The sequence below is a fragment of the Mastigoproctus giganteus genome, chromosome 8 (assembly GCF_048544385.1).
Source record: "Mastigoproctus giganteus isolate SK-2022 chromosome 8, ASM4854438v1, whole genome shotgun sequence".
Lineage (NCBI taxonomy): Eukaryota > Metazoa > Arthropoda > Arachnida > Uropygi > Thelyphonidae > Mastigoproctus > Mastigoproctus giganteus.
In genome coordinates this window covers 91,583,020-91,604,719 of record NC_143582.1, presented here as the reverse complement: position 1 = coordinate 91,604,719, position 21,700 = coordinate 91,583,020, and the positions used below count along the sequence as shown (strand labels likewise).

The window sequence follows — 21,700 nt, the reverse complement described above, 5'->3', positions numbered from 1 at the left end:
AGCAACTTGTCCTTAATGCCGTACTTTAGGGTTGAATTTGAAAGTGTCTGCAATTCTGCCCAGACACGATAGGAGGGAGTATATGATGAGAGCCTTGTCGATCAATTCGGCCCTGGAGGGATTGTGCAAGGCTCAAGGGTTAGAATTTTTTTCAGCCTGGACTGTACTTGTTAACAGGAGAGATTGCTTCTACAGGGATGAGATACACTTAAATAGAAAGGGTGTAAGAATTTTTGCTGATGCTGTCGAGGCAGAGTTAGGTGGGTCGGAAAACTGCTAGTTGGGGGGGGATACAAGGACTAATAGATTAACAGTAGCCACTGGCAGAGGTGGAAGTGATTCTTGCACTGCTTTTATTGAAATGAGCAGAAGCCTGAAAAACAATATTCAGGATATTTCCGAGACTGCTGGGAGTCATTGCTGCGGTATGGGTTGTGTTAGGGTAGCCAAGAATAGAAACAGGTGCATGTATTCCTGCGTGTACACCAATGCTAGGAGTTTGGTAAATAAATTTGATGAATTTGAGGTATTGCTCAAAACATCAAAGGCAGATATTGTTGGGATATCAGAGACGTGGTGTCACACAGATGTAAGGAATGCGGAACTGGAATTTGGGGAATACAATATGTATAGAAAGGATAGACAGGACAGGAGGGGAGGAAGGGTTATGCTATTAGTTAAGAAACACAAAGTCCAAGGAAGTGAAGCCAGTCGACATCGATGGACAGGGCAGTGTCGAGTCAGTTTGGTGTGACATAAGCATAGGGAAATCAAAATTGAGAGTAGGAGTGTGCTATAGGCCTAATGACTCTGATGAGTATAATAAGATATTGTACAGGGAAATAGAGTGGGCCAGTAAATCAGAGAGTCTTATAATGGGGGATTTTAATTTCCCAGATATTGACTGGAATTTGTGGGTTGGTCACTCGCACACTAGCAAGGCTTTTGTGGATTTATTGGATGATTGTTTTCTACATCAACATGTTCGTGAGGCAACAAGAGGGAGCAATACTCTTGATCTGATTATCAGTAGTGATTCTTCATGCATTAAGAATCTGCAGATAAATGAACCACTAGGTGGCAGTGATCACAGTGTGTTGAAGTGGGATTTACTCAAGGAGGTAACTACCATCAGAGGTAAAGGGAAGGGAATTTGTTTTCGTAAAGGTGACTATGATGGTCTGAGACAGTATTTAAATTCTATACAGTGGGACCAACTGATGATGTCACCAACAGCAAACTCAAAATGGGAAGCATTCGAGGAACTAATCTTGGAGGCTACCAGGCTTTACATACCAACTAAGAAATATTGTTCAAGGTTTAGGCCTAAATGGATGTCAGATGAACTAATGAGACATGTGGCAGAGAAGAAAAATGCATGGGATACATACAAATTAATGGGTGACATGGAAGCTTATGATAGATATAAGTTGGTCTGTAACCAAGTCACAAAGGAGATTAGGCAGGCAAAGGCAGACTACGAGAAATCTTTGGCAAGGGATGCAAAGAAAAACAGAAAAGAGTTCTTTACCTATTTAAACTCAAGAAGGAAAGGGATGAATCAGATTGGTCCACTGGATATTGGTGGTTCAACAGTTGAGGATCCTGCTCAGGTGGCTAACAATCTAAACGAGTATTTTGCATCTACATTCACGCATGAGGAGTTATTCAGGAAGGAGAATGATGTAGGTAAAGTAAACATTGGCAGTGAGCTGGATGATTTTGTAAAAACTGAGAGGAAAGTGGAGGAGAGATTGTTGAGGATAAACATAAAAAAGGAAACTGGGGTGGATGGGATCTATCCAGTTATATTAAAGGAGGCAGCAAAGGAAGTAAGCAAACCCCTAGCCATAATTATGAGAGCTTCTTTGGACTCAGGGGAGGTACCCATAGACTGGAGATGTGCAAATGTAACCCCAATTGACAAAGGAGGATCAAAGGCTGACACAAGTAATTATAGACCTGTTAGTTTAACTTCTGTTCCAGGTAAATTAATGGAGGCACTGGTTAAAGAAGCACTGCAGGATCATCTAGACAAGAATTCAGTTATAGCTCAGACGCAGCATAGTTTTCTTAAGGGCAGGTCTTGCCTGACCAATTTGATTGGATACTAGTCACAAAAGAACTGGATGCAGGGAATAACTTTGATATTATATACTTGGATCTTAGAAAGGCTTTTGATACTGTTGCACATGGAAGACTGCTGCACAAATTGGAGCAGTGTGGCATTGGAGGCAAATTGCTGCTATGGATAAGGGGATGGTTGAGTGGCAGAAGACAGAGAGTGGTGATCAATGGACACTGCTCAACGTGGACTAATGTTATTAGTGGAGTTCCTCACGGTTCAGTGTTGGGTCCGTTGTTGTTTTCGGTGTTTATGAATGATATTGATGATGGGATATCAAGTTTAATGTCCAAGTTTGCAGATGATACAAAGGTTGGCAGGGTTGTTAAGGACACCACTGACGCTATGCTGCTGCATAGCGTCAGTGGTGTGGAAAGGTTGAACAGATGGGCTGAGAGGTGGCAAATGAAGTTTAACATTGACAAATGTAAAGTACTACATATGGTAAACAGTAACCCCAGAGCAACGTATCAACTCTGCGGTACTACACTGACAGTGGTGGAGAATGAAAAGGACCTGGGGGTAATTGTGCAGGCAGATATGAAGTTCTCTGAGCAGTGCAGACGAGCTGCAAGAGTAGCTCATGGTGTCTTGTCAATGATATACAGGAATTTTTCTAGCAGGGATAAGGAGGTGATTATTCCCTTGTATAAGGCAATGGTTAGGCCACATCTTGAGTACTGTATACAGGTCTGGAGGCCTCATTTCAAGAAGGATGTAGAGCTGCTGGAACGGGTACAGAGAAGGGCAACAAGATTAGTGAATGGAACAAAGGGTTGCTCTTATGAAGAAAGGCTTAAGTTTTGCAAATTACCGAGTCTGGAGACTAGGCACCGGCGAGGTGATCTGATAGAGGTGTATAAGGCTTTGAATGGTTTGAGCATGCTCAATGCCAATGGGATGGCGGCGCCGTAGCCAGGTGGGAAGGAGCAGCAGTGCGTAGCACACGCTTCTTGATTAGACCGGGGTTCGAGCCCATCACCACCAAATACGGAGGATGCGGGAAGGTCAGGAATGACCACCGCATATTCACGGAGCAATATGGCCTGAGTTGCTAATGCTCCTAAAATCCAAAAAACAAACAAACAAGCCAATGGGATTCTTCCTATTGCTCAGAATAATCAGCTCAGAGGGCATAAATTCAAATTGAGGAAGGACGGATGTCGGATAGATGTGCGGAAATTTGCCTTTGGCCAGCGGGTGGTTGGTTGGTGGAACCGACTTCCATCACTTGTTGTTGAAGTTGATAGCCTAAACAAATTTAAGGCTCAACTGGACAGGTATTTCGAGCGAACGGAGGGGTGAAATGGGAGTGGTGTGTTTTTTTTTTTTTTTTTTGGCTGATGCTGAATAAGCTTGCTTTCTTGCATCATATGTCTCTACTAATGCTAACTTGCACAGTAGTCTTCCATGTGTCAAAGAATCAAAAGCTTTTCTAAAATCCAAGTACAGTAAACTGTCGAAATAATGGCATCCCAAATAAGAGAACATCCAAGCAAATGCCACATCAAGATCGGATGTGTACATACAACGAAAATATCTTGTAGCGCCGATAAAAGAAAATGGCAAGTTACATGATTACTGTATTTGTTTATGCTCGCCATTTTGAAAGTGAATTATGTACTGATATCACGGATTATTCCGCTGTTTTTCATTTCTTTTAAATTAAAAAACCCTCACTATGGCTCCTAAAGTTATTAAGCGTCATACAGAGAAGAACATTAAAGCTTTAGCGACAAACTTGATATAATCCAAATTATTACATTAGGGTTAATTCATATACCCATGTGTACTGTGTCTGTAAATTGCATATGTTCTCTGGTCGAGTTGCCTATTTTTCTGAATGAAAAACAGCAGTTTCTGATGGAAAACCTTGCTATCCATGCCTGAGACCGACTAACTCAGCAATGGAGTGAAAAAAGCCCATGAAAGTTCCTCGCATCATTGATGGGATTGAAATCTGGGGTTTTTTCCACCTGGTATGGGGAGAACTGTTACGATACCCTGTGCTACCTTCGCGGACTAAACTTGATATAATAAAGAAAATAGAATGGGGCATAAGCAAAATTAATGGCAGAATATAACGTTGGATTGTCAACATGTTTATGTTTTTTTATGTGCAGTTAATAAAATTGTATTCTTAATCTCTCTATTTCTTATTTAGCCTCATGATTTCTGCATTAAAAATAAAACTTTCTAGATAATGGAAAAATCAAAATAACAGCACCTTCAGTCGCGAAGTTGCCGTTATTCTGAAAGTCTACTGCATATGATATCAGTTTTTTTTTTTTGCATCCAGTTCCTTTGTGACCACATCGTAGTATCCATTCAAATTGGCCAAACAAGGCTTCCCTTTAACAAACCCATGCTGTGTCTGAACTATAACTTGCAGTCTTGTCTAGATGATCCTGCAATGCTCCATTATTTTCCCTGGAACAGAAGTCAAACTAAGAGGTCTGTAATTACTTGTGTTACCCTTTGATCCCCACCCTTTGTGAATTGGAGACACATTTGCACATCTCCGGTCTGTGAGGAATCCCCCCTGAGTCCAAGGATACCCTCATAATCATAGTTATGGGCCTGCTTACTTCCTTTGCTGCCTTCTTTAATATAACTGGATAGATCCCATCCACCCCAGGTGCCTTCCCTATGCTTAACTTCAGTTTCTCCTCCACTTTGTTCTCAGTTATTAGAAAATCATATAACCCCTGTTAGAGTTCGATAAGCTTCTGGCCTCCATTTCCCTACAGAATTTCTCATGTGTGAATGTAGATTCAAAATACTCATTCAGTTTTTCAGCTACCTGAGCACAATCATCAACAATCGAACCATCTGTATCAAGTGGCCAATCTTGTTCATCCCCTTCCTTTTAGAGTTTACATAAGTAAAGAAGTCTTTACTGTTTTTCTTTGCATCCTTTGCCAAAGACTTCTTGTAATCTGACTTCGCTTGCCTAACCTCCTTTGTAACTTGATTATAGACTGTCTTATTTCTACCATAGATGTCTGTGTGTCCTGATAATTTCTATGCATCCCATGCATTTTTATTCTTTACCACGAGTCTCATTAGTTCATTTGATATCCATTTAGGCTTGAACAGTATTTCAAGGTTTAGTATTTCACATAAAGCTACATTGCTGTATAGAATTAAGGAAAGTGAAATCAAAAGTTGAATATAAATATACTTTGTTTTCTGTGCATAATGGAAAGCTAATATATGTTGTAAGAGAAAATATGAAAACATAATAATAAAATAAAATAAATAAATACAGTTAGTTGCCAAGTTATGTACTTTAGGATATTAGCATTTTTTAGCATTAGTAGAGGCATTTGATGCAAGAAAGCAAGCTTATGCAGCATCAGCCAAAAAAAAAAAAAAAAAAAACCCACTTCCACTTCACCCCTCTGTTCGTTCAAAATACCTGTCCAGCTGAGCCTTGAACTTATTTAGGCTATCAACCTCCACCACAAGGGATGGAAGTCTGTTCCACCAACCAACCACCCGCTGGCTAAAGGCAAATTTCCGCACGTCTATCCTACATCTGTCTTTCCTCAATTTGAATTTATGCCCTCTCAGGTGATTTTTCTGAGCTAGAGGAAGAATCCCATCAGCATTGAGCATGCTTAAACCATTCAAGGCTTTATACACCTCTATCAGATCACCTCGCTGGTGCCTAGTCTCCAGACACTGTAATTTGCAAAACTTAAGCCTTTCTTCGTAAGAGCACCCCTTTGTTCCATTCACTAATCTTGTTGCCCTTCTCTGTACTTGTTCCAGCAGCTCTACATCCTTCTTGAAATGAGGCCTCCAGACCTGTATACAGTACTCTAGGTGTGGCCTGACCATCGCCTTATACAATGGAATAATCACCTCCTTATCCCTGCTGGAAAAATTCCTGTATATCATTGACAATACTCCATGAGCTACTCTTGCAGCCCGTCTGCAGTGCTCAGAGAACTTCATATCTCCTTCACAACCACCCCCAAGTCCCTTTCATTCTCTACCACTGTCAGTGTAGTACCACAGAGTTGATACGTTGCTCTGGGGTTGCTGTTTCCCATGTGTAGTACTTTACATTTGTCAATGTTAAACTTCATTTGCCACCTCTCAGCCCATCTGCTCAACCTTTCCAGATCCTGTTGCAGCAGCATAGTGTCAGTAGTGTCCTTGACAACCCTGCCAACCTTTGTATCGTCTGCAAACTTGGACATTAAGCCCGATATACCATCATCAATATCATTTATAAATACAGAAAACAATAATGGACCCAACACTGAGCCCTGAGGGACTCCACTAATAACATCAGTCCACGATGAGCAGTGTCCATTGATTACCACTCTCTGTCTTCTCCCCCTCAACCACCCCTTTATCCATAGCAGCAATTTGCCTCCAATGTCACACTGCTCCAATTTGTGTAGCAGTCTTCCATGTGCAACAGTATCAAAAGCCTTTCTAAGATCCAAGTATATAATATCAAAGTTATTCCCTGCATCCAGTTCTTTTGTGACTGCATCATAGTATCCAATCAAGTTGGTCAGGCAAGACCTCCCCTTAACAAAACCATGCTGTGTCTGAGCTATAACTGAAGTCTTGTCTAAATGATCCTGCAGTGCTTCTTTAACCAGTGCCTCCATTAATTTTCCTGGAACAGAAGTTAAGCTCACAGGTCTATAATTACTTGTGTCAGCCTTTGATCCTCCTTTGTGAATTGGGGTCACATTTGCACATTTCCAGTCTATGGGTACCTCCCCAGAGTCCAAGGAAGCTCTCATAATTATGGCTAAGGGTTTGCTTACTTCCTTTGCTGCCTCCTTTAATATAACTGGATAGATCCCATCCACCCCGGGTACCTTTCTTGTGTTTATCTTCAACAGTTTCTCCTCCACTTTACTCCCAGTTATTTCAAGATTCTGTAGCTTACTGCTAGAGTTGAATACACCTCTGGCATTCCCCTCGCTGAATAACTCCTCATGTGTGAATGTCGATGCAAAATATTCATTTAGTTTGTTAGCTACCTGAGCAGGATCATCAACACTTGACCCATCAATATCAAGTGGACCAATCTGATTCATCCCCTTCCTTCTTGAGTTTACATAAGTAAAGAACTCTTTGCTGTTTTTCTTTGCATCCCTTGCCAAGGATTTCTCGTAATCTGCCTTCGCCTGCCTAACCTCCTTTGTAACTTGGTTGCATATCAACTTGTATCTATCATAGGCTTCTGTGTCATGTGTTAATTTGTATGTATCCCATGCATTTTTCTTCTCTGCCATATACCTCATTAGTTCATCTGACATCCATTTTGGCCTAAACCTTGAACAATATTTCTTAGTTGGTATGTAAAGCCTAGTAGCTTCCAAGATAAGTTCTTTGAATGCTTCCCATTTTGAATTTGCTGTTGGTAACATCATCAGTTGGTCCCACTGTATAGAATTTAAATACTGTCTCAGTCCATCGTAGTCGCCTTTACGGAAGCAATAACCCTTCCCTTTACCCCTAATGGTAGTTACCTCTTTGAGTAAATCCCACTTCAGCACACTGTGATCACTGCCACCTAGTGGTTCATTTATCTGCAGATCCTTAATGCTTGAAGAATCACTGCTGATAATCAAATCAAGAGTATTACTCCCTCTAGTTGCCTCCCGAACATGCTGATGTAGAAAATAATCATCCAATAAATCCACAAAAGTCCTGCTAGTGTGTGAGTAACCAGCCCCCAAATTCCAGTCAATATCTGGGAAATTAAAATCTCCCATTATAAGACACTCTGATTTACTGGCCCACTCTATTTCCCTGTACAGTTCCTTATTATACTCATCAGAGTCATTAGGCCTATAGCACACTCCTACTCTCAATTTTGATCTCCCAATGTTTATGTCACACCAAACTGACTCGACACTGCACTGTCCAGCGATGTCGACTGGCTTCACTTCCTTGGTTTTTATGTGTTTCTTAACTAATAGCATAACCCCTCCTCCCTTCCTGTCCTGTCTATCCTTTCTGTAGACGTTGTACTCCCCAAATTGCAGTTCTGCATCCCTTATATCTGTGTGACACCACGTCTCTGATATCCCAACAATATCTGCCTTTGATGTTTTGAGCAATACCTCAAATTCATCAAATTTATTTACTAAACTCCTAGCATTGGTGTACACGCAAGTATACCTGCACCTGTTTCTATTCTTAGCTACCCTAACACAACCCATGTGTTTACTTGTACCGCAATGGCTCCCAGCAGTCTCTGAAATACCATGCATCTTATATGCTTATATATGTACAAAATGTACATATATAAAAATATATGTACATTTTTTTGGTAAATCATAAAGATGTTTTCTGTATAATGAAGGAACAATAAGTATGTTTTTATTTTCGTTCCCATACAAACTGTGTTGGATAATAACCTACTGCGTAACTAAAATCTGGGTAAATATCTAGAGTTAACATTTCATTTTCTGCTTTAAAAATTCTGAAGAAATATTCAACAACATGTTTGGAACAGGTGAACCACGTTGAAAAACTTCAGTGAAACCCCCACAACATTTAAGCCACATGGACTGTGTCGATTAACTATTTCTTCGGAGAATTACACTTTAGTCCTTCATCCTTTCCTTACTTTTCCTGGCCCCTCCGTAGCGAGGTGGGAAGGAGCAGCAGTGCATAGCACATGCTTCTTGATTAGACCGGGGTTCGAGCCCATCCCCACCAAATATGGAGGATGCGGAAAGGTCAGGGAATGACCACTGCATATCCCGTAGCAATATGGCCTTAGTTGCTAATGCTCCTAAAAACCAAATAACAAACAAACCTTCCTTTTCTCGATTGTAGAGTCAGTACAGTTTTGTTTCAGAGTGAAGTGGGAACTTTTGTTTGCATTTTGTATGTTATATTTGTTACGCATGTTGGGTTATTGTGGTGAAGTTGAAATTCACATTGTCCTACCATTTTCAATGACTTCACATCAAATTATTATCATGTGGTGCTTGCTTCATTCGCATGTCGTAAGGTGTGACAGCATCTCTTGTAACTTAACCCTGTGAAGTTCTTTACAAAAAATTTCATTTTTACCATTATCATGGTACTGCCTAAGAGAATAAGTGAAAGCAGTACTGCTTCACTGCTGCTTCCAGATAAAGTTTTTAATTGTTATGGTATATAACTATTTTTCATCATTCTTCTGAGGATATTATGTGGTTTTTGTAATTTTGGCGTATCGGATATAGTAGCAATATTTTCTTAGTCATTCCCAGGTTACATAAAACTCGACTTGTCTAAGAAATCCTGGAATGCATCTCTTACATATGTCAGGGGCAGACTGTAAATGAAATAAATAAAAAATTACAGTTTTGGTACTTAAGTGCAATCATTTTTTTTTTTTTTTTAATTATAACATTCTGGAAAAAATGAAGACAACACATTTTATAGTTTAATTATTTTATTATATTTTGAATGTTTTACATGTAATTTGTAATCCAACTAATGTATACATTTATTCATTATATCTATTAATTTGATTACTATAGTTGAACAGAAATTATTTTATTTCTTTACTTTAAGTTTAGCTCTTTTTCAAGGTTTGAAGTTTACGTTTGGTTTGCTTTTAATACTGCATTTTCTCTTTTTACAATAATTGTTGAGCAAAATATTGATAATGGTATTAATTAGCAAATTTATAATTATTTCTCCAAAATGACCATTTTTGCAAACACCGTTCAAAGCAAATTTAATAGTTTCAAAGAAATTTGACGTAAGCAATGATAAGAAATCTCTCTGATTACATAAATTCAAGAATTTTTCTCTAGGGCTTGTGACAGTATAATTTTTTGAAATAATATATAACAATATACAGTAACAGCAATTATGTTTATTTGAATACAGGTAACCCTTATTGTATAACATGGTAGTTAGGTTCCTATAATATGTCGCGTTGTGCGAAACTGTGTTGGCAATTGGTTTCTCAGTTCACTTTGATTTAATGCCTGTTATACCGGTGGTAAATTATTGAATTACCTGCAATTGTTTAGCTAACATAATAAAATACGGATGGTGGCTTCAAGAATCGGCAATAAAGTTTTGCTTCACCACATATGATTACATACAGTAAATAATACTGTATTGTGTAATGCAAGTGCTATTTTTTCATTAGTAATGCCTGTTTTTAACCTTTACTTGTAAAATAGAATAGATATGCCTTGAAAGCTAAACTAAAAATAACTTAGGATAAGTTATTCTTCTTTTTTTTATACTTTAAACTTTTAAGAAAATACTAGAAAAACATTCACTCATCATGACTGGTTAAACATTTTAAGTTTAAAAGTGCATATAGAATTATATTCAAAATTTTACAGATTTTATTAGATATATGAACTGAGATTGGATATGGGTATACTTTAACTTTTCTAAATTTTTTATGTCTCCTTAATTGTTATTATTATTTTCTCCTTTCTGTATATTTTATACATCCTCTCATCAGCAAATATTCGATCAAATTACCAGTCACATGAAAATTTTTCTTGCCTGATATTTCCTTTTCTTGTGAAACTGTATCTTACAACACTGGTAACTGCTGTACATCTACGAGATTACTGCAACATAGCATACAAGGCATAAGATAAAATATGCTTCTTTAAGAGAAAGTATGTATACAAGACTTAACACACACTTGTGATGAAAGAAAACAATTGGTCAATTTTATTTGTATTTTGCCCTGGTCTTTTTCATTTATCATGGTGTTCAACTATGTCACTGTCACATTAACAAAATCCTTCACCCTAATACAAGTAAATTTACTTTTTAACGTCTATAGGGAAATCAAAAATAAAAATAAAAACAGTGGAAGAAAATAAGAAAACAACCAAACTTTTTTTTTTTTTTTTTTTTTTTTTGCTTATAAGCCTTCATTTTTATTATGTCACAGCCAGACAAACAAATAAGTTTTGTTAAGTTGTGAAAACACTGATTATTTATTATTATTTTTTTAATAATATTAAACTGATTTGTATTAATAGCATGAAAGTTGCATACTTGATTCATATGAAATGGTTTATTGCTTGATATTTATTCATAGGTTTTTCTTAACCTGTTATTTCAGTGATTGGTGTTCATTTATAATTGTGTGCATTTTATTTCTTTCTATCTCTTCCTAGTAAATGATATATGTTTTATTGATTTTGCTGAAAAATATGTTTCTAGGTGTGTGGAATTAATATGCGAAGTGCAACCTATGGTTTAGCTGCTAATGTTTTAAGGCAGTGTGGAGATAGTATAACAATGTTAGTGCAGTACAATCCTGAGAGTAAGTACTTTATATATAAGAAATTAATATATTATGATTTTTACTTTGGTAAAATTTCATTATGATTGTTCACCAATTTTGCTTTTAATTTGGTGAAATACATCTCTTTAAGGCTCCTTAGATAGCATCAGACAGAAGGTGTGTGCAGCTTGCCCATCATTCTTTGCTAAGTGTTTGTCATATGTTTGTGCTGTATGTGTGTTGTACTATTTTAGTAAAATTTGTAATTTGCTTTGGATTTTGTGTAGTAGTACTAGTATTTTTGATGTATCTGAGGAAGTGCATGGAAATAATAGTAATTATTCACTGGTTTATTTACTTTTCAAATTGTGGCTTCTTTGTTTAAGATGTGCTACTGTTTTAACAACAAAGACAAATAATTTGTTAATTTTATTTATTATACTGAAGCTGTAGAGGTACTGTCAAGGAGGATCACTCTATGCTGCTTGTCAATATTTCTACAAGTTAATTTACAGGATGCCAGTTCATCATCATCATCATCAGCCATTTTCAATCCACTGCAGGATGAGGGACTCTCCAGCAACTTTCCAGTTCCTTCTGTTTTTGCAATGACCATCCATTTACTACCCACAAACTCATGAATTTCATCTGTCCATCTCTGTCGTTGTCTTACAGGTTTTCTTCTAGCCCCTCTTGGGTACCATTCTGTTATTTTTTTAGTCCATCTGTCATTATGTGAGGTGCCTCCGTAGCCAGGTGGGAAGGAGCAGCAGTGCGTAGCACACGCTTCTTGATTAGACCGGGGTTCGAGCCCGTCACCACCAAATACGAAGGACGCGGAAAGGTCAGGGAATGACCACCGCATATCCCGGAGCAATATGGCCTTAGTTGCTAATGCTCCTAAAAACCAAATAACAACAACAACTCTGTCATTATGTCTTTGAGCTATGTGTCCTGCCCAAGTCCATTTTAGTTCTTTAGTTTTGATAAGAATGTCCTCTACTTCAGTTTGCTGCCTAATCCACATGTTTCTCTTATCTAACTGTCTGATTCCTAATATAATTTGTTCCATCCTCGTTGTGTAGTTCTCAGTTTCTCTTCCATTCTTTTGGAATTATTACAGCTAATGACTTGTCCCAGATAATTATATGAATCCACCTTTTAAATTACTGCTTCTTCAATCATATATCCCTTTCTGTGGCACACTTGTTCATCATTACTTTTGTTTTAGCCATATTCATCTTTAGTCCAAAATCCTTACTAACTGTGCATAACATTAATTTTCCTCTAATTCTTTGGGATCATGGCTTATGACCACAATGTCATCTGCAGATTGTAAATTTTTAGGTACTCTCCATTCACACTGAATCCTTTCTGTGGCCAGTCTAATCTTCTGAAAGCTTCCTCAAGGGCACTGTAAAACAACTTTGGAGATATTGTGTCTCCTTGTTGAACTCCTTTCTCAGTTTTAAATTTGCTACTGTCATTGTCTAGTCTAATAAAGAAAGTAGCGTTCTAATATATTTTCTTCAAAATCATAATATATGGGGTATCTGTGCCTTGTCTTTCCAGTGCCTGGAGCATTGCCTTATGCTGTATGGGGTCAAATGCTTTTTCATAATCTACAAATGCCAGGCATAATGGTTTTATATTGATTTACTTTCTCCATTAGCTGTGATATTACGTGAAGGTGATCCATAGTTGAGAATCCTTTCCTAAAGCCAGCTTTCTCTTTCGGTTGATTCTCATCAAGTATTCTTTCTAATCTGTTAGTAATGACCCTTGTGAACAACTTGCAGATGTGGGATAACAAGCTAAGTGGTCTATTATTTCCAATTTCTGATTTATCTCCTTTCTTATGCTGAAAAATTATGACTGCATTATTCCGCTCCTTAGGCATCACACCTTTTCTAATACATTTGTGAAGAGTCTGGCCAGTTTTTTTGTCATGTCTCTTCCTCCTAATTTTAACAACTCTACAGTAACTTCTTCTTCCTCTGGGGCTTTCTGATTCTTCATTTTCTTCAACACCTGTTCTACCTCATCAGAAAGGATATCAGATATGTCGCATGTGGCACTAATTTGCGATCCATCTTCCCCCGCGCCTTGTATAATTTTTTATAGTAGTCTTTTGCTATTTGAATTATGCCTTCTCTGCTATTTATGAGTACACCATCACTATTCTTCAGTTTCAGTATCATTTGTCTTTCTGTATTACTGCTCATGGCTGCTGATTTAAGTCCTATGTTTTCCCTTAATGCTTGTACTAATTTTCTTGTGTTAAATCTTCTTATGTCCTCTCTGAGTCAAATGGCTTTGCTTGCATAACTCAGTATACTCAATTTCCTCCTTGTCAGTGTTTATCTTGCTCTTCATTTGTCGTCTTCAGTTCATCATGACAAATGTTTCTTGACTAGTTTTTTCTTCTTTGGATTTCTTTTACCTATAGGTGTCTTGGGCTTTATCACTTTCAGAAAGTTGTAATATTCCTCATTGATATCTTGTTCCTGAACAGTCTGCAGAAGCTCAAACTTGTTCTTAAGTTCCAGTACATACTGCTTTTTCTCCTCTTCTGTTATCTCAGATTCCTTCGTATTATTTACTCAAGTCAGTTTTTTCCTTTTTTTTTTTCTTACATCTATATCAAGTGTACATCTTGCCATTCTGTGATCACTTCCAGCATTTACCTTGTTGAGGACAGTAACATCATTCACGATATATCTTCTGTTAGTGAGGATGAAGTCGATTTCCTTAGTTGTTAATCCATTTGGGCTCTTCCTTGTCCACTTCTGTTCACCCTTTTCTTGAAAAAAGTGTTTATTAATTCCACAAGTCTTTCCTCTCTTTCATTTCTTTCACCAATTCCAAAATTTGCATATAGTTCCACTTTCTGCGATGTTTTGTCTCCTTCCAACCTTAGCATTGAAGCCCCTCATAATGATAGTGTAGTGGGTTTTCTGCTCATCTAGAAAACTCTATTTCTGTGTACATTTCTTCAACCTCTTCATCATCATGGCTTGATGTCGGTGCATAAATCATTATAACCTTTAGCATGTACCTCTTAGAAATTCTGAGTCTTGGTGATATACTTTTGAATTCCAAAATGTTGTTTTTTATATCTTTATGGACCAGAAAGCCTACTCCACCTTCACTCCTTTCGCTGTTTCCATTGGTGTACAGAAGATTTCCACTTGATAAACTTATAAGTGATTCATTTCTTCTTCTTGTTTCAGCCATATCGATGATATTCCAATTCACATGTTCTAATTCCTTTTCCAGCTCTAATATCCTATCTTCACTGATGAGTGATCTGATGTTGTAACAGGCCAAGTTCAGTTTCTGTGCATGGCAGCCTGGTCATACCCAGAGATTCTTAGTACTCTCTGCTTCGACTCTGATCCTCTCACTGCCACAAGAGGGGGGTAGTGAAAGCAGCTGGGGACTTACGTTTTGGGGCCATTTGTTTCATCATGCTGTCATGTGTTGGAGGGTTTGGTCTTTTCCTCTTCATGCTGACCAGGCATCTTGAAGGGAACCACTCTACATGTTCGTTGCCACATAAGTGACGTAACAGGGCTTACCATCGAGAAGGTGTGTATGAGTGGATTTTAGGGAGGCAGATCAACTGGACTGCTAAATCTTCTGAAATAGAAAGATATTGGATCCATTAATTAGTGTTTTAGACTGAGTGTCTGATAACACACAGATTGCCTGTTTCCCTCTAAGCCCCCCGTTATGAAACTGAATTTTATTTATACAGCTCACCCTTTAGAAAAAGCAATCTGGACTTGCATTTTGCTTTTAATTTTTGTACTGTTCTTTTTAAGCTTATTATTTACTTGTATGTTGTTCTTTTTACTAGTTTATATGTTCTATTGCCCTCAACAGAGATTTTAATTCTTTTTACTTTTTGACTCAGCTGCAATGTCTACACCGGTAATTTTATTATTATTTTATTTATTATTATTTTTTTTACTGATTTTTCACAAATGACCATTGAAACGTTTACAGTCCTTGTCTTCACTATTTGTGCATGTGAAAAAGGACCAGGTATAGAATATGTAACATGATGCGTATTTATTAAAGTAACCATTGTAATATGAGACTATAAAATATTTAAGGGCAAAGGCCTCATGCTACGAGGTAGAATGACTAACATGTAGGTTAGTGCAAAAGCATCATTTTGACATAGTCATCTACCAAAGTAGTTTAATTAAATTGGCATCATTTTGGTTATTTCTCATATTGTGAATGTCTTCACAACGAGTTGCTACAGTATTGTACTACTTCGAATAAATAACACTTCACCAGTGGAGAAGACTACTGTTATTTATTTTCAGTGGACACTACTACCCAGACGGCACCGTTTCAAAGCTTGTTGGCTTCTCTTCGGTGGTATCCGCTGAGAATAAATAACAGCAGTCTTCTCCACTGGTGAAATGTTTTATTTATTCGAGGTAGTACAATACCATGTCAACTCATTGTGAAGACATTCACAATATGAGATATAACCAAACCGATGCCAATTTAATTAAACTACTTTGGTAGATGACTGTTAAAATGATGCTTTTGCACTAACCTACATGCTAGTCATTTTACCTCGTAGCATGAGGCCTTTCCCTTAAATATTTTATTTATAGTCTTATCTCACTGCACACCATCAGGCATCTTTCATATTGTGAAGTTATACTTCCTAACTGGGTTATCACTATTGCAACACCAGGGTACCTGCCCACCCACTGAAAAGAAGCTAACAAGCTTTGAAATTGTGCCATCTGGGTGGTGGTATCTGCTGAGAATAAATAACAGTAGTCTTCCCCACTGGTGAAGTGTTATTTATTCAAGGTAGTACAATACCATGGCAGCTCGTTGTGAAGGCATTCACAATATGAGATATATCCAAAAGGATGCCAATTTAATTAAGCTACTTTATTAGATGGCTATGTTAAAATGATGCTTTTGCACTAACCTACACGTTAGCTATTGTAATATATAATGCATTTGTAATTGCCCATTTCTTGAAGAATATTACACGAAGGAATCTCATTCAGGGACTTAAAGAGCATCGAATAGTTTTCTAATATATCCCATAATAGAAAATCTCAGTATACTATAAAAAGAATGTGCAAAAGCCAGACAGATTCACTAACAGGCAAAGAAAACATTGTGGATGTAATTTACATCTCTTTGAGTTCTGGTATAAAATATTTAAAATGATAGGTAAATACTGAAACCAGCCATCTGTGTAAATACTGAAACAGCCATCTGTGCAATAGAATGGATGCAATAATGTTCTAAAACCCACAGAAATTACATTTGCAGGGACACATTTCAATATGTAATGAAAGAACAGAAAGGTTCTCCACTTTATCTCAACAAAGGCAGACACGTACATATTAATCATCCACAATAAATGAACTCTCCCTAGTACTCTCCTTGACTAGAGATTTCAGTAGAAGCACATGTCAAATGCATTGTGACATGATTGAAAATATAAGAAAAGGATCACTGAAATCACTCCTTATATATTTTTTAATGAATTATATATACTGAGCAATATCTACCACATTCATGTGGCAGATGATGTAATCTCAGCTTTTCTGCAACCTACACAACTTGTGTAGGTTAAATCCTGAAGAAAATCTTTCTGAATTAGGTATGACATGTGATCAAGAGATTCTCACAGGTCCAGCAAAGAAATACTTATTCCGATTCTTTGACGTTGCAGTAGGGATTAGACATTTGGCAGGTGTAGAAAGTAGGCATACTTTTTGGCTGCTTATGCATTCTGCCAGATTGATTAAGACATAAGTAGCAGTTTCATTTGCTTAATTTTTGTAATGTTGTAAATCTAATTTCTGGAATTTTGTTAATCCTAATGCAATGGGAACCAGTCTGTCCTACTTAATAGGAAAAGAAGAAGAATTTTGTTAAGTCAGTTTCTGAAATTTTATGAAGTTATATTCTGTAATTTTTGTAAATTCTTATTAATTATTGGAAGAGCTTTCATCTTGTATTTTGCAGTTTTAAATTATAGCAGCTTAATATTTGCTATCACTTTAACCCTGGTCATATTTTGTAAGTTGAATTCCAACCTTAATAATGGTTGATACAAGATCTGTTTTGAATACTTCACCCAAGAATATCATGACTCAGATGGGAATGGCCTTTGGCAATTTTCTATTATTAGTTCTTTGCTTGTACAGTCTGATGCATTTATTCTAAGGTCATTCTTGAACACAGTACTAGTTCAACAGATGATTATCTCATATGTTGCAGATGTAAGAAATACCAATCAAACTTAAGCATTGCTAGGTATAAAACTGCATACTCATTAGAGATTCAAATATCAAGTGCCAGGTAATGCACTCTCAATTCAGACCTCAGGAAAGAATGGTTAATATAAAGAAGTGTATTAACCATTTTAGACTCATTAAGATTATATAAAAGCATGCTGGAAATGGATACCTAAGAGAAGTCATTTCATAACTTAGAGAAGTGAAATTCTCCATGCAGGAGATCTGCCAAGACCTGCATGGAGAATGCAGTTTGAGGCCTATTGTACGATATGACTCAGATGAAAATTTCACTTCATTTTGGACTTGGCTAAATCTGATATTTTTTCTGTTTGTACATATGAAAATGATATCTTCTTGGAAAAACACTTTTCTGAGTGATGAGCTGGAAAAAAATATATATATAGTGAGAGGCTAACTTCAACTGCAGGGTTCATCCTTTTACCACAATGTATATATGAGTTGGAAAGAATGATGTAAAAAATGTATTGATAAACAAAGTGGTTGCATGTAATACCATATACATGCTTGAACTTAAATGTTGATAACTTTAGATGGTTGTGAAGTTATCCACATTATTTATATTGTTTTCCATATTTTGATTACAGAGTTTCATGAAGTTGTTCCTGATACCGGAAGTTCCAGTGAGGACATGTCACCACCACAAACTCCAGTAGTACCTCATAAATCATCTCACTTAAAGGCTGTGGATATCTTAACAGATGATGTTCCTAGTTCAGCTGCTTCAACCCTTACTAAGCAAAAAGCAGCAGCTCTCAGGTAAGTCATTTCATAAAATTTCAGTTTAATCCTGAAATCCTGATAAAATTTTACCAGTTTTCTTTTTTTATAATAATATTTGTATTTATTAATTATTATTTTTATATTAATTTTAATTTCATCCATCCATCTTTTGTCACTTAATTTATTAACTGCACATCTTAATGTTATCCTATTAATTTATGCAAGTATTCATTTCTGCAAGCCCCTTACCTGCAAGGTAAATGTCAACAATATGACTTGTATGCACTACTGGTACATGTTTAATGGAAGCAACATAAACACACCAGAAACAAAACTGAGCTTTGATCTTGGATCACATTCCTGTGGTCCATCGAGCCCATCTACTGACAAATGAAAGGAACAAGCTAACCTCACACTCCCCATCAATTGATGTGGAATTTTGCGAATTCCAGGCTTACTTTCCAGTGACTCCAATACAGGAGCAAAATTTTGGCTTACCACATTACAGAAAGAACCAAATCTGCTATACAAGTAAGACAGATAACTCCTGAAATGTATTAGGTGAATGTGTAAGGTATACAGACACATATCAGTGCATATCAGTATCCAGGCTTCACTCATTACAAGAGAGGGCCACACAAGTTCAAGATCAGCCAACTGCAAAACTGGCGAAAATAAAAATTCATCCACGTAAAACCCTTATACAAGGCAATCTTAGGATTCCACAGTGAGAGTGAAATGGAACAGTGTCTTCTCTTGTTTTTCTGATGTAAGTTGTGCTTCAAATATATGTTTATTATTGGTCACTTTAGTAACGTTGTTTCAGCAGTACGTATATGAAACTATCTTTTAAATACCTACCACTTACCAAAGTTCCATGTACATTCAGTTGTAACACATTTATTTATGTTCACGTCCTCTAAAACAAAACAGTTATGTACAGAGTAACAAAAAATCATGCAATAAATTGTACTATACATAAACATCTGGTTCCTAGTGAAGACTGTGCCCTTATTACTATGTAAGAAGTAGTAAGTATTTTTAAGCATGCGAAAATTTAACTTTACTGTTCCCACGGGCCGTCTCTATCTTGGGTGCTCTTAAGTTTCAAAAGTTTGTTTTGGAGGATATATTCAACACAATTGACACTATACCCTTTGTTCTCTTTAAATAAATTAGTTTATTGGATAACCATCCACTAAACTAATTTATTTAAATCTGAAAGGATATATAATTTAAAAAAAATGTAAAGGTCAAATAATATTTTAGAAACTTCTGTTTCTATAACTAATGAAAATTACTTAAAAGATGGAAAATCTCTAAGAACAACATATCGCTTCATGTACATGCTAAAACCAAAATATATCATGCTGTTATGTAAAGGAATTAGTTTCTTTCCCATCAATATGGTTAAGCAAACATTTCATCAACAGTTCAAAAATAGATTTTCCTTTATCCTTCAGTTCTGTTTCCTGTAATGGCTACCACTGTTCTCTATTAACTTTTAAACGATTGGGTTTCTTCGAGCACATACAAAAAGGATACAATAAAAGATCTTACCGTCATTTCCTTTATAAATATAATGATGTCAATGATAGAACAAAACATCTTTAGCATTTGAGAGTAATTTTTATAAACCAAGATGACTGAAGTTAATAATGTAACCTTTCATTAGATTGTCATCTCTCCTTCCATGGAAGACAGAGGAATAATGAATGATGCCTTTCAAACTTACTGAATGGTAATGCATCGAAGTATATACAGGTGGGCCTCGATTAACGCGATTAATTCATCCTGCGAGCGCATCACGCAAAATGGAAATGCATTAATCGAATATAATAACCAGTAGGAAAAATTATAATTGGTCCTTGACCTTCTGGAATGTCCATAAAGAATTTTAAAAATACCTTTTAAATAACTTTTTAACTGTATTAAATGTTTATTGCATAAAACAGCAGTTCTTAAACTGTGCGCCACGGAACATTTTAAATTTTTGAGGGAAACACAGCGATACTCGACATCTGTCGGACACTGCGCGAACTACTAGCTTGAGGTAGTTCACAGTTTCAGCATTTCTTATTAAGTTGTTTGGACCTAACTACTAAATGAAACTGTTAGGTATTTCGTTTGGTCTGGGTGTGCCTTGAAAAAATTACTGAGACATTAAAGGCGCCGTGAACCAAGAAACTTTGGGAACCTCTGACATAAAATACATAATGAAGAAATTACTGTTGCAGAAATATTTGAACAGTGTTGACTTTCTCTTTTCATCAATCAATTTCCGATAGCCAACAACAATCTTCTCTGGGCCCTGGCGAAATAAATATCACAGAGAACATCGAATCTTTTGTTTGAGGTTCTATGCGATACGAAAGATTTATCTAATTCTTTTACCGTTATCTCCTTCGCGGTAACATTTTCATCTGGCTCATTTAAAAATTTGAATTTTTAAATGCAAGTCTGCATTGACTTTATTAGCAGGAGACAAACATGTCTTCTTCCGATGGTTGATGGAACACACCGGGCAGCAGGCAAACGTTTGTTTATTGACCGTGTGACTTGCAGTAAGCTTAACACGCGATTCAAATTTTTTTCAACTATCACATAAAAAAAAAAGATCACGTTAGCTGGAAATTTGCATCGTGTAAAGTGAAAAGTGATATCATTTTTCAAATAGCGTTAACTGAATATCGCGTTAATCGAACTCATGTTATGCAAGGCCTAGCTGTTCACTCTCTTTAGGTTTATGAAGTACTTCTTGACTTAATTTAAAATAACATCCTTGCTTGAAAGGGAAAAAAAAAAAAAAAAAAAAAACTTTACAAACATGCAGAAACTTAAAATTTTTATGGCAATTAAACATTAAAATTTTATATAATTCCTTGTCAATATTTTTATATATCTGTATGCTGCTAAAACTCTCTCTCTCTCTCTCTCTCTCTCTCTCTCTCTCTCACACACACACACACACACACACACACACACACACACACACACACACACACACACACACACACACACAGCTCTATTTTTGTTTAATTTCCCCCTCTTCCAGTTACTACATGTCCCACATTCACAGTTATATCTACAGATCCAGTAGCAAAAGAATGAAACAGACATTGACATGAAATGTGCCTCTTAGCTGATATTTTCACAACAGTGTAGTTAATAAAGTGCAGATATGTTGATAAATACAGTAAACCCCCGCTATTCGCGGTATCTGTATTCGCAGTTTCGCGGTCGCTGATTTACTATAAAATGAAACCTAAAAAAAAATGTGAA

General features: G+C 36.6%; 1 protein-coding gene across 3 annotated transcripts in view; it reads left to right on the top strand.

Moving 5' to 3' along the window:
- The window catches only part of LOC150081717 (MAGUK scaffold protein DLG5-like), a 450,728-nt gene that overhangs the window by 308,090 nt on the left and 120,938 nt on the right, over positions 1-21,700 (top strand). For all 3 annotated transcript variants that reach the window (XM_090378823.1, XM_090378822.1, XM_090378824.1), the window contains exons 17-18: positions 11,315-11,417; positions 18,283-18,454. In XM_090378823.1, the coding sequence (XP_090234949.1) occupies positions 11,315-11,417; positions 18,283-18,454 (275 nt within the window). The remainder of the gene's footprint in view (positions 1-11,314; positions 11,418-18,282; positions 18,455-21,700) is intronic.